Here is a 17,996-nt window from a genome sequence, read left to right on the forward strand (position 1 = left end):
TTAAAGGCTTCAAATATAGCCTTAGATGAAAGAATTTTCAAATTAGAAAATTCTAGTACTGCCATTGATAAAGATTTCAGTACTAATATTACTGGAGCGAATAATTGTGCAAGTACTTCAGAAGAAAATACTGCTAGTACTTTACTAGGAGCTATTGATTTTTCTGAAGATGATTTTTTTGCAAAAACTTCAATATTTTACCACCCAGAAGTTTTTAATAAAATTACTCTTTTAATAGATTAAAATTTCAAAAAGGAGTTTATTGCTCTATTTGATAGTGGAGCAGATTTAAGTTGTATAAAAGGAGTAATACCCTCCAGATATTTTTATATAAGAATCTTTGATACTATCGTCTAAATCAAGGTCTTTAATTTTGTCCTTGATTTTGCAATCCTTTGCATAATGGCCTATTCGTCTACATTTATAATAGGCCTGAGGGTTTTTTGATTTAATAAAACCCTTTCTGGCTTTATGAAAAACCTTCCTTCTTTGGGTCCGTTCATAATGTTTTTCAGTCGAACTCTTTTTCCTCTTGAAATCATTCTCCTTATGGGATTTCTTTCTATTAAAAGGGATGTCAATGGCAAATTGCTCACAAAATACGCCTAATTGTTGCCTCTCATTGAGATGATGTTTCTTAATTTGTTGGTTTAGCTTGATCTCATTACATAGAGCTAAACCTTCCTGAGTGCATACACTGAACAGTTTACCATATGAGTAAGTATCATAATTGATACTCATCCTTGTGCCTCTAATGGTTTTTCTAACCCTTTCAGCAAATAAGGAGGGAGTCCTTCTATGAATTTGGACTTCCAATGAGTATTATTACTCTCTGGTAATTCCATCACACTGGATAAGAAAACATTTTTATACCATCGATAAGATGTGAGGGTTTTACACCTCAGATTTTGGAGCATAGTTCTAATGGTCTCACTATTATCATACCATCTTCCAGAGAAGTGTTTGATGATATTCATAACTAAAGAATAAACTGAGTTTTGAACAGTCTTTTCTTCTTCAATCTTGGTCGCGTTCATTATTTGAAAGCGTTGGTCATGAGTGAGATAATTATCCCACCAGCCTTTTAGCTGACCAGTAAATCCAGCTATAATCATTTCATCAATTTCCCTATCCGTATATTTATTAACTTTTCTGTACATAAGCATTCTATGTACTAGTGTATAGATTTGCCTTTCAGCAAGACCATCTATGTTCCATTCATAGATTCATGACCCACTGTAACCTTGGTGGTAGTGTTCATTATCCTGTTCTTCTATTAGGACATCTTGAGGGGTTGGTCTAGGATAATAAAACATTTTTTGGTATGGTTTATGAGCATATTTTTCAGAGATTTTATTAATCTCGTCGTCTACCTTTAGATTGTCGGGAGACGTATGCTCTAAACTTAGAGGGTTGGCTCTAAATTCACCCAACTTCTTAATGAGAAGTTCCTCAATGTCATCCAAACTTCTTAATTTGAAGTCTCTTACCTCGGGAGGTGGTTGGACACTTGTAGTAGCGATTTGCTCCTTACCTTTAGTATCCTTCTGCTGGATTTTTTGGAGTTCAGCTATAAGCTTGTCCAATTTTTCATAAATCTTAGCAACCTGTTCACCCAGAATACTTACATAAATATTAGTATAATTGTTTTGAGTGAGCATGGTATTCAAATTCTTGGTTGTTATTGCCGCAACATCATTTTCAAATATTTTTGAAAAAGCAGTACAATAAACAATTTTATCCTTTTCACCCATTTGAAAAGATTGTTAAGGTGGTAAAATAGAATTAATAATTTTTCCATTAGTGAGCGTATAACCTCTTTCTAAGACAGAAAGATAGTGATAAGCATGCTTAGACATAAACCAAGGAACAAAAGCAATAATCTTATTCTTCTTGCTAATATCCTCATAAAAATCATGTCTAAAGAATTGGATTAATTCACTGCTCATGTTTTCATGAAACCATTTTCTGAAAACAGCCCATCTATGTTTTAGAAATTCTTCTAAAATTATTTTTCTTGCCGGTGAACCCAGACTAAAATCTATTTGGTTTTCAACCATTATTAACACCATTTAAAAAATCTATTTCGGATGCAGTAGGTTCAAGGTCCGAATTAACCCTGCCGATATCATCTCTACCAATGTTGATATTATCTTTTCTATTAGTTTCTCTAATTTGAGATGTGGATGCTCTAGATGGAAAATCTACCACATAATCAATTGGAGAGATATAAGAATAATTTGATCTAGTTAGTCTAGATGATAAGCTGATATTATCAGTTAGCACGGGTTCATTGAACCTGATCTTAATAGTGCCATCTGAGGTTAGTTCTATTTCTGTAACCTCAGTATTACCAGTGTTTCGAGGGGCAACCACATCCCTTATGACCCATTCTTTAGGGAAATCAATTTCATCCCATTTAATAGGTCTTCTAGTGGTTACTTTGGATTTACCAAAGTTGGTTTCTATAAGAATGGTCATTTTTGAAATCCATAATCTTGAACATTGGATTCAAAATGTATAAAGGTTTGAAATAAATCCTATAACAGATACATATAACCTATGTACCGGGAAAATAATCATAACCATATAATTTAATGTTGAGCATTAAAGCATTTAAAGAGTTCTTATCATTAATAGAAATATGCAAATTGGGATATGCATTAAAATAAATAGGGCCATAGGCCAAACTAGTTTGCACAGTCCACATAAGAGACTTTTTTCAGTTCTGGTTTCTGCCATCTCTGAGAGCTGCAATAAATCTTTCAGGTAAGCCTCTTAAAGTAAGTGGCTTAAAAGCGACTTGTATTAAGCCTATATGTATGAATCTATGTGAATCCCTATAAGGGGCTAGATCACTTTCAGCTAATAATCTGAACGTAGCATGGTCACTATCTATAGTGATAGTCTCTTCAGTAGTTTTAACTACTTGATTTGAACCTATTTTTTCAAAAGTACCTAACTGGTATATTACCTTAGGTTTGGCTAATGGTATAGTCCACTTATTAAGCAGGTCTAATTGTTGGGACAATTTATATTCCTCTTTCCTACTATTTTTAACAGTAGCCTTCTTCCTAAAGATATTCATTAACAAAATAGTGTTAGAGTTAGATTGTAAGGTTCTTCCTAATGATATTCATTAAGAAAATAGTATTTTAACAGTAGTCTTCTTCCAAATGATATTCATTAAGAAAATAGTCTATGTAAATAGCATTCTATGTAATGTCTAAAGAATTGGATTAATTCACTACTCATGTTTTCATGAAACCATTTTCTGAAAACAACCCATCTGGGTTTTAGAAATTCTTCTAAAATTATTTTTTTTGCCGGTAAACCCGGACTAAAATCTATTTGGTTTTCAACCATTATTAACACCATTTGAAAATGTGACGACCCAGCCAGTCGTCTCATGAGTTACCGCTCTATTTCCCCCATTTCAGCTTCTTTACGCTTCCTTATCCGTGTGTTATGTGATCGAGTTTATTAGTTCGAGTTGGGAGAGGATTTGGTAAGAAATGAGACACTTAGTCTCTTTTAAGAAGGCTTAGGTTGGAAAAGTCAACCGGATGTTGACTTATGTGTTAGAAGGCTCGGAAGTGAGTTCCGATGGTTCGGTTAGCTTCGGGAGGTGATTTGTGACTTAGGAGCGCGATCGGAATGGGTTTTGGAGTTGTAGAGAAGATTTAGGCTTGAATTGGCGAAATTGATATTTTGGCAAATTCCAGTTGATAGGCGAGATTTTGATATAGGGGTCGGAATGGAATTCCGAGAGTTGCAGTAGCTTTATTGTGTCATTTGGGATGTGTGTGCAAAATTTCAGGTCATTCGGACGAGATTTGATAGACTTTTTGAAAGAAAGCATAATTCAAGAGTTCTTGGAGTTCTTAGGCTTTAATTCGATGTAATTTGATGGTTTTGATGTTGTCTGAGGTGTTTTGAGGATTGGAGCAAGTTTGAAGGATGTTTTAGGATGCATTGGTGCTTTTGGTTGAGGTTCCGGGGGGGCCTCGGGGTGATTTCGGATGGCTAACGGGAAGTTTGGAGTTGAAAAATATAACAGAAAAAAATTGTAGCAGCTATAGCAGGTCCAAGAGGACTGCAGGGGCGCGACCACGGTAGGCTTCGCGGGGACCGTGCGGTGATGCGGACCGCACAAAGACGGAATGCGGCCACATGAAGACTGGCGCGGACCGCACAAAGTTGTTGTGCGGCCGCATGAATGGGTTTGGCAGCTTCTCTGAACTTCATCGACGCGGACCGCCTGACCATAGGGTGCAGCCGCATGAGTGAGATAGGGGCCGCATGATGTGGGATGGGGCCGCATGAGGTGACTTGTAGTTTTACAGTCTCTGAACTGGCTCGGACCGCACAAAAGCGGGCGCGGCCGCGGTGAGAGGACCTGAAGGGTACTCTATATAAATACGAGGTTTTGGGTTTTATTTGATATTTTGACCTAGAGAGCTCGGATTTTGGCGATTTTTCAAGGGTTTTTCAAGAAATTCATCGGGGTAAGTGATTTTAACTCAGATTTGGCTAGAATACATGAATCTATCACTGAATTCATCATTTAATTTGTGATTTGAGATGGAATTTGGAAAGAAGATTGTGAAAATTTTCAAAAATGTAAAATGATGATTTGAAGGACCAAATGATATCGGAATTGGATAATTTTGGTATGGTTACACTCGTGAGGGTTTGAGGATTCTGAAAATATAACTTTTACCCGATTCCGAGACATGGGCCCAGAGCTCGGGTTTTGCTAATTTCGAGATTTTTGATATTTTCGAATGTTTTCGCTTGGGCTTTGTTCCCTTAGCATATTGTAACGTATTCGTTCTGATTTTGGATACGCGTGGAGGCCAATTCGAGGGGAAAAGGCATCGCGAGCTAGAGAATTAGCCAGTTCGAGGTGAGTAATGGTTGTAAATGATGTCCTGAGGGTTTGAAACCCTGGATTGCACATCGTAGTGATATATTGAGGCAAGATACGCGCTGGATGATGAGCGTGGGGTCATTCACTACTGGGGATTGTGGCTTGGTCCATCCCGATTGATGACTTTACTGAATATTTGACTGAAATTCATTTGTTATCATCATGATTTGGGCTGATTACCATATTTGGGCTTCGTGCCAACTATTTGAACCCCTCGGGGATTTTTATCACTATTTCCTCACTACTCGACTTATTATTTGAACTCAGTCCTGTTGATATCTACTGTTTTACAAACTTAGCCACTTTTACTCAGATTTGAAACTTAAATGATATTTCTACATCATGTTTTGGGCTGCGAACTACTGTTTTACTAATGCCCAAGGGGCTTATGATGATTTCTGGACTGAGTGAGGCTGAGGGCCATATGTGAGGATATGCTGAGTGATATGAGGCCGAGGGCCTGAGATACTATTTATGCCATGCGGTGGCTTGAGTGATGTGAGGATATGCTGAGTGATGATTCCATGAGGTGGCTTGATATAGCGCTTGGGACGTAAGGGGCCCCTCCGGAGTCTACACATCCACAGTGAGCGCAGGTACCCATGTGATTTGAAACAGTGGTAACAATGACACAGTATGATGCAATTCGGTCAGGTAACAATGGCTGACCATTATGCTGAGTGATTGTGAGGTAGCCCGAGGGGCTGATACTGTACTGAGAGTGAGCCCGAGAGGCTGATACTATGCAGAGCGATTGATACTGTGCCCGATGGGCGGATTTCTACTTGTTAATTACCTGTTTTACTTGTTTTAAAAAGGAATATCATTTGATTTCTTCACTGATTTACTGCTTTAAATGATTTTACTGCTTGACATGGAATTGCTTTATGCCTTTACGTGTTTTCATACTTTCATCCATTATTTGTAATTATTACTCACTGAGTCAGAGTACTCACATTACTCCCTGCACCATGTGTGCAGATTCAGGTATAGCAGAGTCCGCACTTGAGCGCTGATTCCTTCCAGGCTAGGCAGTGATTTAGAGTTACGAGGTAGCTGTTGCCTTCTACATCCCCATGTCTCTCTTATCCTCTATCATTTATGTTTTCTTCAGACTGTTGTATTAGATTCCGTACTTTGTAGACCTATAGCAGATTCTGTAGTAGCTCATGACTTGTGACACCCCGGTTTGGGCTGTGTCGGGATTGTTCCTGCTGTTATTATCGTTAAATTCCGCAATTTATGAATACTATATTATGTGTTACTATTGTTGATGATGATTAACTATTTAAAAGAGGTGTTCCGTTTTGGTCTGGCTGGCCTTGTCTCCGTGAGAGGCGCCATCATGACCGGGTTCAGGGATTGGGTTGTGACAAGTTGGTATCAGAGCCTAGGTTACTTAGGTCTCACGAGTCATGAGCAGGTTTAGTAGAGTCTCACGGATCGGTACGGAGACGTCTGTATTTATCCTCGAGAGGTTGCAGAACCTTTAGGAAAGAACTTCACATTCTTGAATTCTTATCGTGCGTCCTTGATTCAACTTGAAAAGTAACTCTTGAAATTCCTTCCATGTGTTCGTATGCGCGTATGAGTGCTCAGTATCAGATGTGCATCAACGGCTTGTGATTCCCCGATCGAGGGGCGAGATGTGATCTCTATGAGTTGATGTTGGGCTGGTCTGGAGGGCTTGAGGTCGGATCTTTGCCTATAGCTTGAGCATCGAGGTGTTGATTGTGTGAGCAAGTGTTTTGAACTTATATGTTCGGTATGCCCCTATTGGTTTGAATGAGAGATGGATAGCTACGTGATGAGTATGTTAGTACTGCGAGATGTATCTATATGACTCGGAAGTGGCGAGGAAGGTCTGTTGGATGATAGATGAACCAATAAGTGTTTGATTTCCATTGTAATTAGATGTGTAGCCCCGAGTTATGGGCGCGTGAATAATCTTTTCATGTCTCCTATTTGGAGTGAAGTAAATTTCATATTACAGTATGAGTTTAGACTCAGGAAGATTAAGTGACTGTGTAATGTGTATGATAGTGAAAGGTATACAAAATGTTAGTTGGAGGCAAAACAGGTAGGTTATATCCTGCGGAGTGTTTTAAGGTGGTGTGATCTTATGTTGTTTATTAGGAGATCTCATTTACAAGTGAAGAATATGCGTTGAAATCTAAATTGTGCTGCCTAGAAAGTGGGCTTAACTGTTGTGTGAGTGAATGCAAGAATTGCAGAAGAGTTAAAATTCCAGATGATTTGTGTTTCCACAAGCTTATGAAGGAGTGAGTTCAATCTCACTATGGTATTACAGCAACAATAGAGTATGTGCGTTATGATTTATTGAGTGCGTTTTGTTATATGGCTTTGATCCAAGTTGGGGAGTTTGCTATTAATTAAGTTGATTGCACGGTTAAGAGCTATATTGTTCTAGTCTGCCACAGAGATGCCTCGATATTTTTTTATCCCGGTTCCACCTTTTCTTATGTGTCATCATACTTTGCTCGTTATTTGGGTACGCCCCGTGAGTTTCTTGCTTTACCTATTCATGTATCTACCCCAGTGGGCGTTACTGTTGTTATAGATTGTGTGTACCGGTCATGTGTGGTGACTATTGGGGGTCTGGAGACCCGACTGGATCTATTTCTATTGAGCATGGTGGATTTTGATGTCATTTTGGGCATGGATTGGCTATCTCCGTGTCGTGCTATTCTAGACTGCCATGCTAAGACAATCACTTTGGCTATGCCGGGTGTACCGCGGATCGAGTGGCGTGGTGTGACTGATTATATCCCTAGTAGAGTGATCTCTTTCTTGAAGGTCCAGCGTATGGTTGGGAAGGGTTGCCTTTCATATCTAGCATTTGTGAGGGATGTTGGAGCTGAGACTCCTAGTATTGATTCTGTCCCAGTTGTGAGGGATTTTCCAGATGTTTTTCCTGCAGACCTACCGGGCATGCCACCGGACAGGGATATTGATTTTGGTATTGACCTGGTGCTGGGCACTCAGCCCATTTCTATTCTGCCGTATCGTATGGCACCAACAAAGTTGAAGGAATTGAAAGTACAGCTTCAGGAACTCCTAGATAAGGGGTTTATTCGGCCTAGTGTGTCCCCTTGAGGTGCACCGGTTTTGTTTATGAAGAAGAAGGATGGCACGATGAGAATGTGCATTGATTATAGGCAATTGAACAAAGTAACAATCAAGAACAAGTATCATTTGCCTCGCATTGATGATTTATTTGATCAGCTTCAGGGAGAGAGGGTGTTCTCCAAGATTGATCTTCGTTCGGGTTATCACCTATTGAAGATCAGGGATTCAAATATTCTTAAGACTGCTTTTAGGACCAGATATGGTCATTATGAGTTTCTTGTTATGTCTTTCGGGATAACCAATGCCCCAGCAGCATTCATGCATTTGATGAACAGTGTATTTTGGCTTTATCTGGATTCGTTTGTTATTGTATTCACTGATGATATTCTGGCGTACTCGTGTAGTCAGGAGGAGCACGCGGAGCATTTGAGAGTTGTGTTACAGAGACTGAGGGAGGAGAAACTTTATGAAAAATTCTCCAAGTGTGAGTTTTGGCTCAGTTCAGTGGCTTTCTTGGGGCATGTGGTGTCCAGCAAGGGTATACAGGTTGATCCAAAGAAGATAGAGGTGGTTCAGAGTTGGCCCAGACCGTCCTCATCCACAGAGATTCGTAGCTTTCTTGGGTTAGCAGGCTAGTATCACCGGTTTGTTCAGGGATTTTCATCCATTGCATCGCCCTTGACCAAGTTGACTCAGAAGGGTGCTCCATTCGTATGGTCGGACGAGTGTGAGGAGAGCTTTCAGAAACTCAAGACAGCCTTGACCACTGCTCCAGTGTTGGTTTTGCCATCAGCTTCAGGTTCATATACTGTATATTATGATGCTTCAAGAGTTGGGATTGGTTGTGTGTTGATGCAGGAGGGTAGAGTTATTGCTTATGCTTCTCGACAGTTGAAGCCCCATGAGAAGAACTACCTCGTTCATGATTTGGAGTTGGCTGCCATAGTTCACGCATTGAAGATTTGGAGGTATTACTTGTATGGCGTATTTTGTGAGGTGTTCATTGATCATCGCAGTTTTCAGCATTTGTTCAAGCAAAAGGATCTTAATTTGAGGCAGCGGAGATGGTTGGAGTTGCTTAAGGATTATGACATCACTATATTGTACCATCCGGGAAAGGCCAATGTGGTGGCCGATGCTTTGAGCCGAAAGGCAGTGAGTATGGGGAGTTTGGCATATATTCCAGTTGGGGAGAGACCTCTTGCAGTTGATGTTCAGGCCTTGGCCAATCGGTTCGTGAGGTTGGATATTTCGGAGCCCAGTCGGGTGTTGGCTTGTGTGGTTTCTCAGTCTTCTTTATATGATCGGATCAGTGAGCGCCAGTATGATGATCCGCATTTGCTTGTCCTTAGGGACAGAGTCCAGCATGATGATGCCAGAGATGTGACCGTCGGTGATGATAGTGTGTTGAGGATGCAGGGCCGGATTTGTGTGCCCAATGTGGATAGTCTTAGAGAGATGGTTCTGGAGGAGGCCTATAGCTCGCGGTATTCCATTCATCCGGGTGCTGCGAAGATGTATTAGGATTTGAGGCAGCACTATTGGTGGGGAAGAATGAAGAAAGATATTGTGGGATTTGTAGCTCGGTGTCTCAATTGTCAGCAGGTGAAATATGAGCATCAGAGACCGGGTGGCTTGTTTCAGCAGATGGTTATTCCCGAGTGGAAGTGGGAGAGAATCACTATGGACTTTGTGGTTGGACTTCCTCGGACTTTGAAGAAGTTCGATGCTATTTGGGTGATTGTGGATCGGCTGACCAAGTCTGCGCACTTCATTCCTGTGTGTACTACCTATTCTTTAGAGCGGTTGGACGGGATTTATATCCGGGATATTGTTCGGTTGCATGGCGTTCCTATTTCCATCATCTCAGATAGAGGTACCCAGTTTACTTCGTAGTTTTGGAGAGCCGTGCAGAGAGAGTTGGGTACTCAAGTAGAGTTGAGCACAGCATTTCATCCTCATACGGACGGACAGTCCGAGCGTACTATTCAAATATTGGAGGACATGTTGCGTGCTTGTGTTATTAACTTTGGAGGTTCATGGGATAGGTTTCTACCACTTGCAGAGTTTGCTTACAACAATAGCTACTAGTCGAGTATTCAGATGGCTCCATATGAGGCTTTGTATGGGAGGCGGTGTAGATCTCCGGTTGGTTGGTTCGAGCCCGACGAGGCTAGACTATTGGGGACAGATTTGGTTCAGGATGCCTTAGAGAAGGTGAAGGTGATTCAAGATAGGCTTCGTACAGCGCAATCACGTCAGAAGAGTTATGCAGACCGGAAGGTTCGAGATGTGTCCTACATGGTCGGTGAGAAGGTCTTGCTGAAGGTTTCGCCATGAAGGGTGTTATGAGATTTGGGAAGAAAGGCAAGTTGAGTCCTCGGTTCACTGGGCCTTTTGAGGTGCTTTGGAGGATTGGGGAGGTGGCTTATGAGCTTGCTTTGCCACCCAGCCTATCGAGTGTGCATCCGGTATTTCATGTTTCTATGCCCCGAAAGTATATTGGGGATCTCTCTCATGTTTTGGACTACAGCACGGTTCGGTTGGATGATGATTTGACCTTGATGTGGAGCCAGTAGATATTTTGGGTCGCCAGGTTCGGAAGTTGAGGTCAAAGGATATAGCTTCAGTGAAGGTGCAGTGGAGAGGTCGGTCCGTGGAGGACGCTACCTGGGAGACCGAGCGGGAGATACGGAGCATATATCCTCATCTATTTGAGGCTTCAGGTATGTCTCTTGACTCGTTCGAGGACGAATGTTTGTTTAAGTTGGGGAGGATGGGACGACCCGGCCAGTTGTCTCATGAGTTACCGCTCCATTTCCCCATTTTAGCTTCTTTACGCTTCGTTATCCATGTGTTTTGTGATCGAGTTTATTAGTTCGAGTTCGGAGAGGATTTGGTAAGAAATGAGATACTTAGTCTCTTTTAAGAAGGCTTAGGTTGGAAAAGTCAATCGGATGTTGACTTATGTGTTAGAAGGCTCAAAAATGAGTTCCGATGGTTCGGTTAGCTTCGGGAGGTTATTTGTGACTTAGGAGCGCGATCGGAATGGGTGTTGGAGTTGTAGAGAAGATTTAGGCTTGAATTGGCAAAATTGATATTTTGGCAAATTCCGGTTGATAGGTGAGATTTTGATAAAAGGGTCGGAATGGAATTCCGAGAGTTGCAGCAGCTTCATTGTGTCATTTGGGATGTGTTCGCAAAATTTCAGGTCATTCGGACGAGATTTGATAGACTTTTTGAAAGAAATCATAATTCAAGAGTTCTTGGAGTTCTTAGGCTTGAATTCGATGTAATTTGATGGTTTTGATATTGTCTGAGGTGTTTTGAGGATTGGAACGAGTTTGGAGGATGTTTTAGGATGCGTTGGTGCTTTTGGTTGAGGTATCGGGAGGGCCTCGGGGTGATTTCGGATGGCTAACGGGAAGTTTGGAGTTGAAAAATATAACAAAAAAAATTGTAGCAGCTGTAGCAGGTCCAAGAGGACTGCAGGGGCGCGGCCGCGGTAGGCTTCACGCGGACCGCGTGGTGATGCGGACCACACAAAGACGGAATGCGGCCGCATGAAGACTTGCGCGGACCGCACAAAGTTGTTGTGTGGCCGCATGAATGTGTTTGGCAGCTTCTCTGAACTTCACCGACGCCGACCACGTGACCATAGGGTGCGGTCGCATGAGTGAGACGCGGGCCGCATGAAGTGGGACGCGGCCGCATGAGGTGACTTGTAGTTTTACAGTCTCTGAACTCGCACGGACCGCACAAAAACGGGTGCGGCTGCGGTGAAAAGACCTGAAGGGTACTCTATATAAATACGAGGTTTTGGGTTTTATTTAATATTTTGACCTAGAGAGCTCGGATTTTGGCGATTTTTCAATGGTTTTTCAAGAAATTCATCGGGGTAAGTGATTTTAACACAGATTTGGCTAGAATACATGAATCTATCACTGAATTCATCATTTAATTCGTGATTTGAGATGAAATTTGGGAAGAAAATTGTGAAACCTTTTAAAAATGTAAAATGATGATTTGAAGGACCAAATGGTATCGGATTTGGATAATTTTGGTATGGTTAGACTCGTGAGGGTATGAGGATTCTAAAAATGTAACTTTTACCCGATTATAAGACGTGGGCCCGAGGCTCGGGTTTTGCTAATTTTGAGATTTTTGATATTTTTCGAATGTTTTCGCTTGGGCTTTGTTCCCTTAGCATATTGTGACATATTCGTTCTGATTTTGGATAGATTCGATGCGCGTGGAGGCCAATTCGAGGGGCAAAGGCGTCGCGAGCTAGAGAATTAGCCATTTCAAGGTGAGTCATGGTTGTAAATGATGTCCTGAGGGTTTGAAACCCTGGATTGCACATCGTAGTGCTATATTGAGGCAAGATACACGTTGGATGATGAGTGTGGGGTCTTTCACTACTGGGGATTGTGGCTTGGTCCATCCCGATTGATGACTTTACTGCATAGTTGACTGAAATTCATTTGTTATCATCATGATTTGGGCTGATTGCCATATTTGGGCTTCGTGCCAACTATTTGAACCCCTCGAGGATTTTTTATCACTGTTTCCCCACTACTCGACTTATTATTTGAACTCAGTCCTGTTTATATCTACTGTTTTACAAACTTAGCCACTTTTACTCAGATTTGAAACTTAAATGATATTTCTACATCATGTTTTGGGCTGAGAACTACTGTTTTACTAATGCCCAAGGGGCTTATGATGATTTCTGGACTAAGTGAGGCCGAGGGCCATATGTGAGGATATGCTGAGTGATATGAGGCCGAGGGCCTGAGATACTATTTATGCCATGCGGTGGCTTGAGTGATGTGAGGATATGCTGAGTGATGATGCCACGAGGTGGCTTGATATAGCGCTTGGGCCGTAAGGGGCCCCTCCGGAGTCTGCACACCCACAGTGAGCGCGGGTACCCATGTGATTTGAAACAGTGGTAACAATAACATTGTATGATGCAATTTGGTCAGGTAACAATGGCTGACTATTATGCTGAGTGATTGTGAGGTAGCCCGATGGGATGATACTATACTAAGAGTGAGCCCGAGGGGCTGATATTATGCTGAGCGATTGATACTGTGCCCGAGGGGCGGATTTCTACTTGTTAATTACCTATTAAATTACCTGTTTTACTTGTTTTAAAAAGGAATATCATTTGATTTCTTCACTGATTTACTGCTTTAAATGATTTTACTGCTTGATATGGAATTGCTTTGTGCATTTACATGTTTTTATACTTTCAGCCATTATTTGTAATTATTACTCACTGAGTCGGAGTACTCATATTACTCCCTGCACTATGTGTGCAGATTCAAGTATAGCAGAGTCCGCACCTGAGCGCTGATTCCTTCCAGGCTAGGCAGTGATTTGGAGTTACGAGGTAGCTGTTGCCGTCCGCAGCCGCTTGTCTCTCTTATCCTCTATCATTTATGTTTTCTTCAGACTGTTGTATCAGATTCCGTACTTTGTAGACCTATAGCAGATTCTGTAGTAGCTCATGACTTGTGACACCCCGGTTCGGGCTGTGTCGGGACGGTTCCTGCTGTTATTATCGTTAAATTCCGCAATTTATGAATACTATATTATGTGTTACTATTGTTGATGATGATTAACTGTTTAAAAGAGGTGTTCCGTTTTGGTCTGGCTGGCCTTGTCTCCGTGAGAGGCGCCATCACGACCGGGTTCGGGGATTGGGTCGTGACAGAAAAATCCATTTCATATGCAGTAGGTTCAAGGTCCGAATTAACCTTGACGATATTATCTCTACCAATGTTGATATTATTAATTCTATAAGTTTCTCTAATTTGAGATGTGGATGCTCTAGATGGAAAATCTACCACATAATCAATTGGAGAGATATAAGAATAATTTGATCTAGTTAGTCTAGATGATAAGCAGATATTATCAGTCTGCACGGGTTCATTGAACCCGATCTTAATAATGCCAGCTGAGGTTTGTTCTATTTCTGTAACCTCAGTATTACCAGTGTTTAGAGGGGCAACCGCTTCCTCTATGACTCATTCTTTAGGGAAATCAATTTCATCCCATTTAATAGGTCTTTTGGTGGTTACTTTGGATTTACCAAATTTGGTTTCTATAAGAATGGTTTCATTTTTGAAATCCATAATCTAGCACATAGGATTCAAAGTGTATAGGTTTGAAATAAATCCTATAACAGATACATATAACCTCTGTACCGGGCAAATAATCATAACCATGTAATTTAATGTTGAGAATTAAAGCATTTAACGAGTTCTCATCATTAAGAGAAATTTGCAAATTGAGATATGCATTAAAATAAATCGGGCCATAGGCCAAACTAGTTTGCACAGTCCACATAAGAGACTTTTTTCAGTTCTGGTTTCTGCCATCTCTGAGAGCTGCAATAAAGCTTTCAGGTAAGCCTCTTAAAGTAAGTGGCTTAAAAGCGACTTGTATTAAGCCTATATGTATGAATCTATGTGAATCCCTATAAGGGGCTAGATCACTTTCAGCTAATAATCTGAACGTAGCATGGTCACTATCTATAGTGATAGTCTCTTCAGTAGTTTTAACTACTTGATTTGAACCTATTTTTTCAAAAGTACCTAACTGGTATATTACCTTAGGTTTGGCTAATGGTATAGTCCACTTATTAAGCAGGTCTAATTGTTGGGGCAATTCATATTCCTCTTTCCTACTGTTTTTAACAGTAACCTTCTTCCTATTGATATTCATTAAGAAAATAGTCTTAGACTTAGCTTCTAAGGTTCTTCCTAATGATATTCATTAAGAAAATAGTGTTTTAACAGTAGTCTTCTTCCTAATGATATTCATTAAGAAAATAGTCTATGTACATAACATTCTATGTAATGTCGAAAGAATTGGATTAATTTACTGCTCATGCTTTCATGAAACCATTTTCTGAAAACAGCCTATCTGGGTTTTAGAAATTCTTCTAAAATTATTTTTCTTTCCGGTGAACCCGGACTAAAATCTATTTGGTTTTCAACCATTATTAACACTATTTGAAAATCCATTTCGGATGCAGTAGGTTCAAGGTCTGAATTAACCTTGACGATATTATCTCTACCAATGCTGATATTATCAGTTCTATTAGTTTCTCTAATTTGAGATATGGATACTTTAGATGAAAAATCCACCACATATTCAATTGGAGAGATATAAGAATAATTTGGTCTAGTTAGTCTAGATGATAAGCTGATATTATCAGTATGCATGGGTTCATTGAACTTGATCTTAATAGTGCCATTTGAGGTTTGTTCTATTTCTGTAACCTCAGTATTACCAGTGTTTCGAGGGGCAAAAGCTTCCTCTATGACCCATTCTTTAGGGAAATCAATTTCATCCCATTTAATAGGTCTATTGGTGGTTACTTTGGACTTACCAAAGTTGTTTTCTATAAGAATGGTTTCATTTTTGAAATCCATAATCTTGCACATAGGATTCAAAGTGTATAAAGGTTTGAAATAAATCCTATAACAGATACATATAACCTCTATACCGGGCAAATATTCATAACCATGTAATTTAATGCTGTGAATTAAAGCATTTAAAGATTTCTCATCATTAAGAGAAATCTGCAAATTGGGATATGCATTAAAATAAACAGGGCCATAGGCCAAACTAGTTTGCACAGTCCCTATAAGAGACTTTTCCAGTTCTGGTTTCTGCCATCTCTGAGGGCTGCAATAAAGCTTTCAGGTAAGCCTCTTAAAGTAAGTGGCTTAAAAGCGACTTATATTAAGCATATATGTATGAATCTATGTTAATTCCTATAAGGGGCTAAATCACTTTCAGATAATAATCTAAATGTAGCATCGTCACTATCTGCAGTGATAGTCTATTAAGTAGTTTTAACTACTTGTTTGAAACCTATTTTTTCAAAATACCTAACTGGTATATTACCTTAGTCTTGACTAATGGTATAGTCCACTTATTAAGCAGGTCTAATTGTTGGGGTAATTCATATTCCTCTTTCCTACTGTTTTTAACAGTAGTTTTCTTCCTAATGATATTCATAAAGAAAGTAGTGTTAGACTTAGCTTCTAAGGTTCTTTACTAACATGGCTCTAATACCAATAGGGGCTAAGGATCACTTCCGATGAGGTTCCAGGAATAAATTATCAGAACTTCAGCCCTGGCTAGCTACTAACCTCTAGGTAAACCTTAAACCAGGGTGCTCCTCACAACCCTTCAACGTCCACTCTGACTAAATGGGTTTAACCGAGCACCACCGGTTAGGTTTGCCTAACCAAGGTTTACTGTCAAAATTGGTAACTGCCTGGTCTAAACAATTCTTAACCTATAACCTCATCAGGTGATACAGTAGACTCTTAGCTACAAAACATGCTTCGTAAATAGCTTATGAATACTAAGTCTAACACTTACTTGATTATCCTATCATTTAGGATGAATAGTACTGCAAAATAAATAAGTAAATAGAGAAGAGTAGAATATGATACCCGAGACCACTGGATTTCTGGCCAAATGACCTTTTTGATTTTTATTTCTTATTCAAAAGACTACAGAGGGTTTCTTTATAAGAGTAGATAGAAGATAGAGAGAAGGGAGAGCGTTGGCTAATGCCTGCTTCTCTAAGTAATGAAGTGATCCTTATATAATGGATCAGTTACAATCAAACAAAACTAAAACATTTCTGTGGCTGACAAAAATGATTTACACATGGCCAACAAGATATAAAATAAAAGCACTTATAATTGCTAACGGACAGACTACTTTATAAAAGTAGATTCCTTGTGATGATGGAGGGGTCCGCTTCTTTATTAAAGTTGCTTGTTTCTATTGCCCCGATAATTGATCTGTGGGGCCTTCAATAATTCAAGCCTTGTTCTTTCCCTTGTTGTTTTTTTCCCCAAAGATTCTTCGGCACTTTCCTTCAATTTTTCAAGGAAGTCCTCAATTTCATCAATATTCACTTATGTGCCAGAGTTGCTATGTGTTTCACCTGCTGCACAGACTTCTTCATCTGAAGTATTTCCAATGGAGGTCATTGATATATCATCTCCAATTTCTGTTTCAAAATTCTTGTCTAAATCTTTCTTTATTTCCTCAAAATATAAAGCGAGGATTTCCTTTTGGATATAGCTCCCTTTTTCATTTGGAGCTTCCTGGTAACCTGCTGGAAGGGGCTTAATTCTACTGCATCAATATTTGTTACATTTTGGTCTTTATACTCTTCAATCTTGGCCTTGATTTGATTTATTAAATCTTCCCCATAAATCTTTCCTTGATGATCTGGCTGGACTAGCTTAGTCCAAAACTTGTTATAAACAATTCTTTGAAGGCAAGGAATTCCTTCTTCGGTATAACTAGTTTGAACATCCCATTTCATTAGCCATGGAATTGAGAATTCTATAAAGAAGTACATGACTATTATGCCATTTTAGAGATATTATCTTTCTGTAGTGAATTGATTTTGGGAGATATATCTACCCATTGAGTATATAAACTTTTGAACATAGGAGGAAGTATTTCTAGTGATGGACCATATAATTTCCACCATTTAAAGAACCAATTTGGAACTTGTTGATTGTTCATATTAGAACAGAGCTTGATAAACCACGAGTGTTTCCTATTAGGATTCTCGTAAAGAAATTTTTTATTAAAACTTTCTATATAGTCCCAATAATTAAATTTAACTGAGACTTTCTGGTCAGGATGAGTGTATTCTCGATCCTTAAGAGTACTGATTCCCCATTCATCTGAAGGTATTACCTTCTTTATAATTATCTTCGAAAAACTATAAGTTTTTCTTGTATTTGCAGGATGGAAATGCTGAATTTCAGCTGATCCCGTGGTTGAGAGTATTATCTCGTAATGCCTCTTGTATTTACAAGCAGGAGTAGCGTATGACTGTCACGACCTCGGTTCTCCCTCCGTGAACCATCGTGATGGCACCTAGTATCTACGACTAGGTAAGCCTAAATTGTAG

At 39.8% G+C, this 17,996-nt stretch overlaps 1 protein-coding gene across 1 annotated transcript; it reads right to left on the minus strand.

The window, feature by feature from the left end:
- Positions 1-288: 288 nt before the first annotated feature.
- Positions 289-1,166, minus strand: LOC138877477 (uncharacterized). Its single transcript, XM_070157088.1, has 3 exons — positions 946-1,166; positions 769-849; positions 289-697 (listed from the first exon to the last, which is right to left on the minus strand). Exons 1-3 carry the CDS (start codon positions 1,164-1,166, stop codon positions 289-291), a joined length of 711 nt encoding a protein of 236 aa, XP_070013189.1.
- Positions 1,167-17,996: the final 16,830 nt, after the last annotated feature.

The sequence above is a fragment of the Nicotiana sylvestris genome, chromosome 9 (assembly GCF_000393655.2).
Source record: "Nicotiana sylvestris chromosome 9, ASM39365v2, whole genome shotgun sequence".
Classification (NCBI taxonomy): domain Eukaryota; kingdom Viridiplantae; phylum Streptophyta; class Magnoliopsida; order Solanales; family Solanaceae; genus Nicotiana; species Nicotiana sylvestris.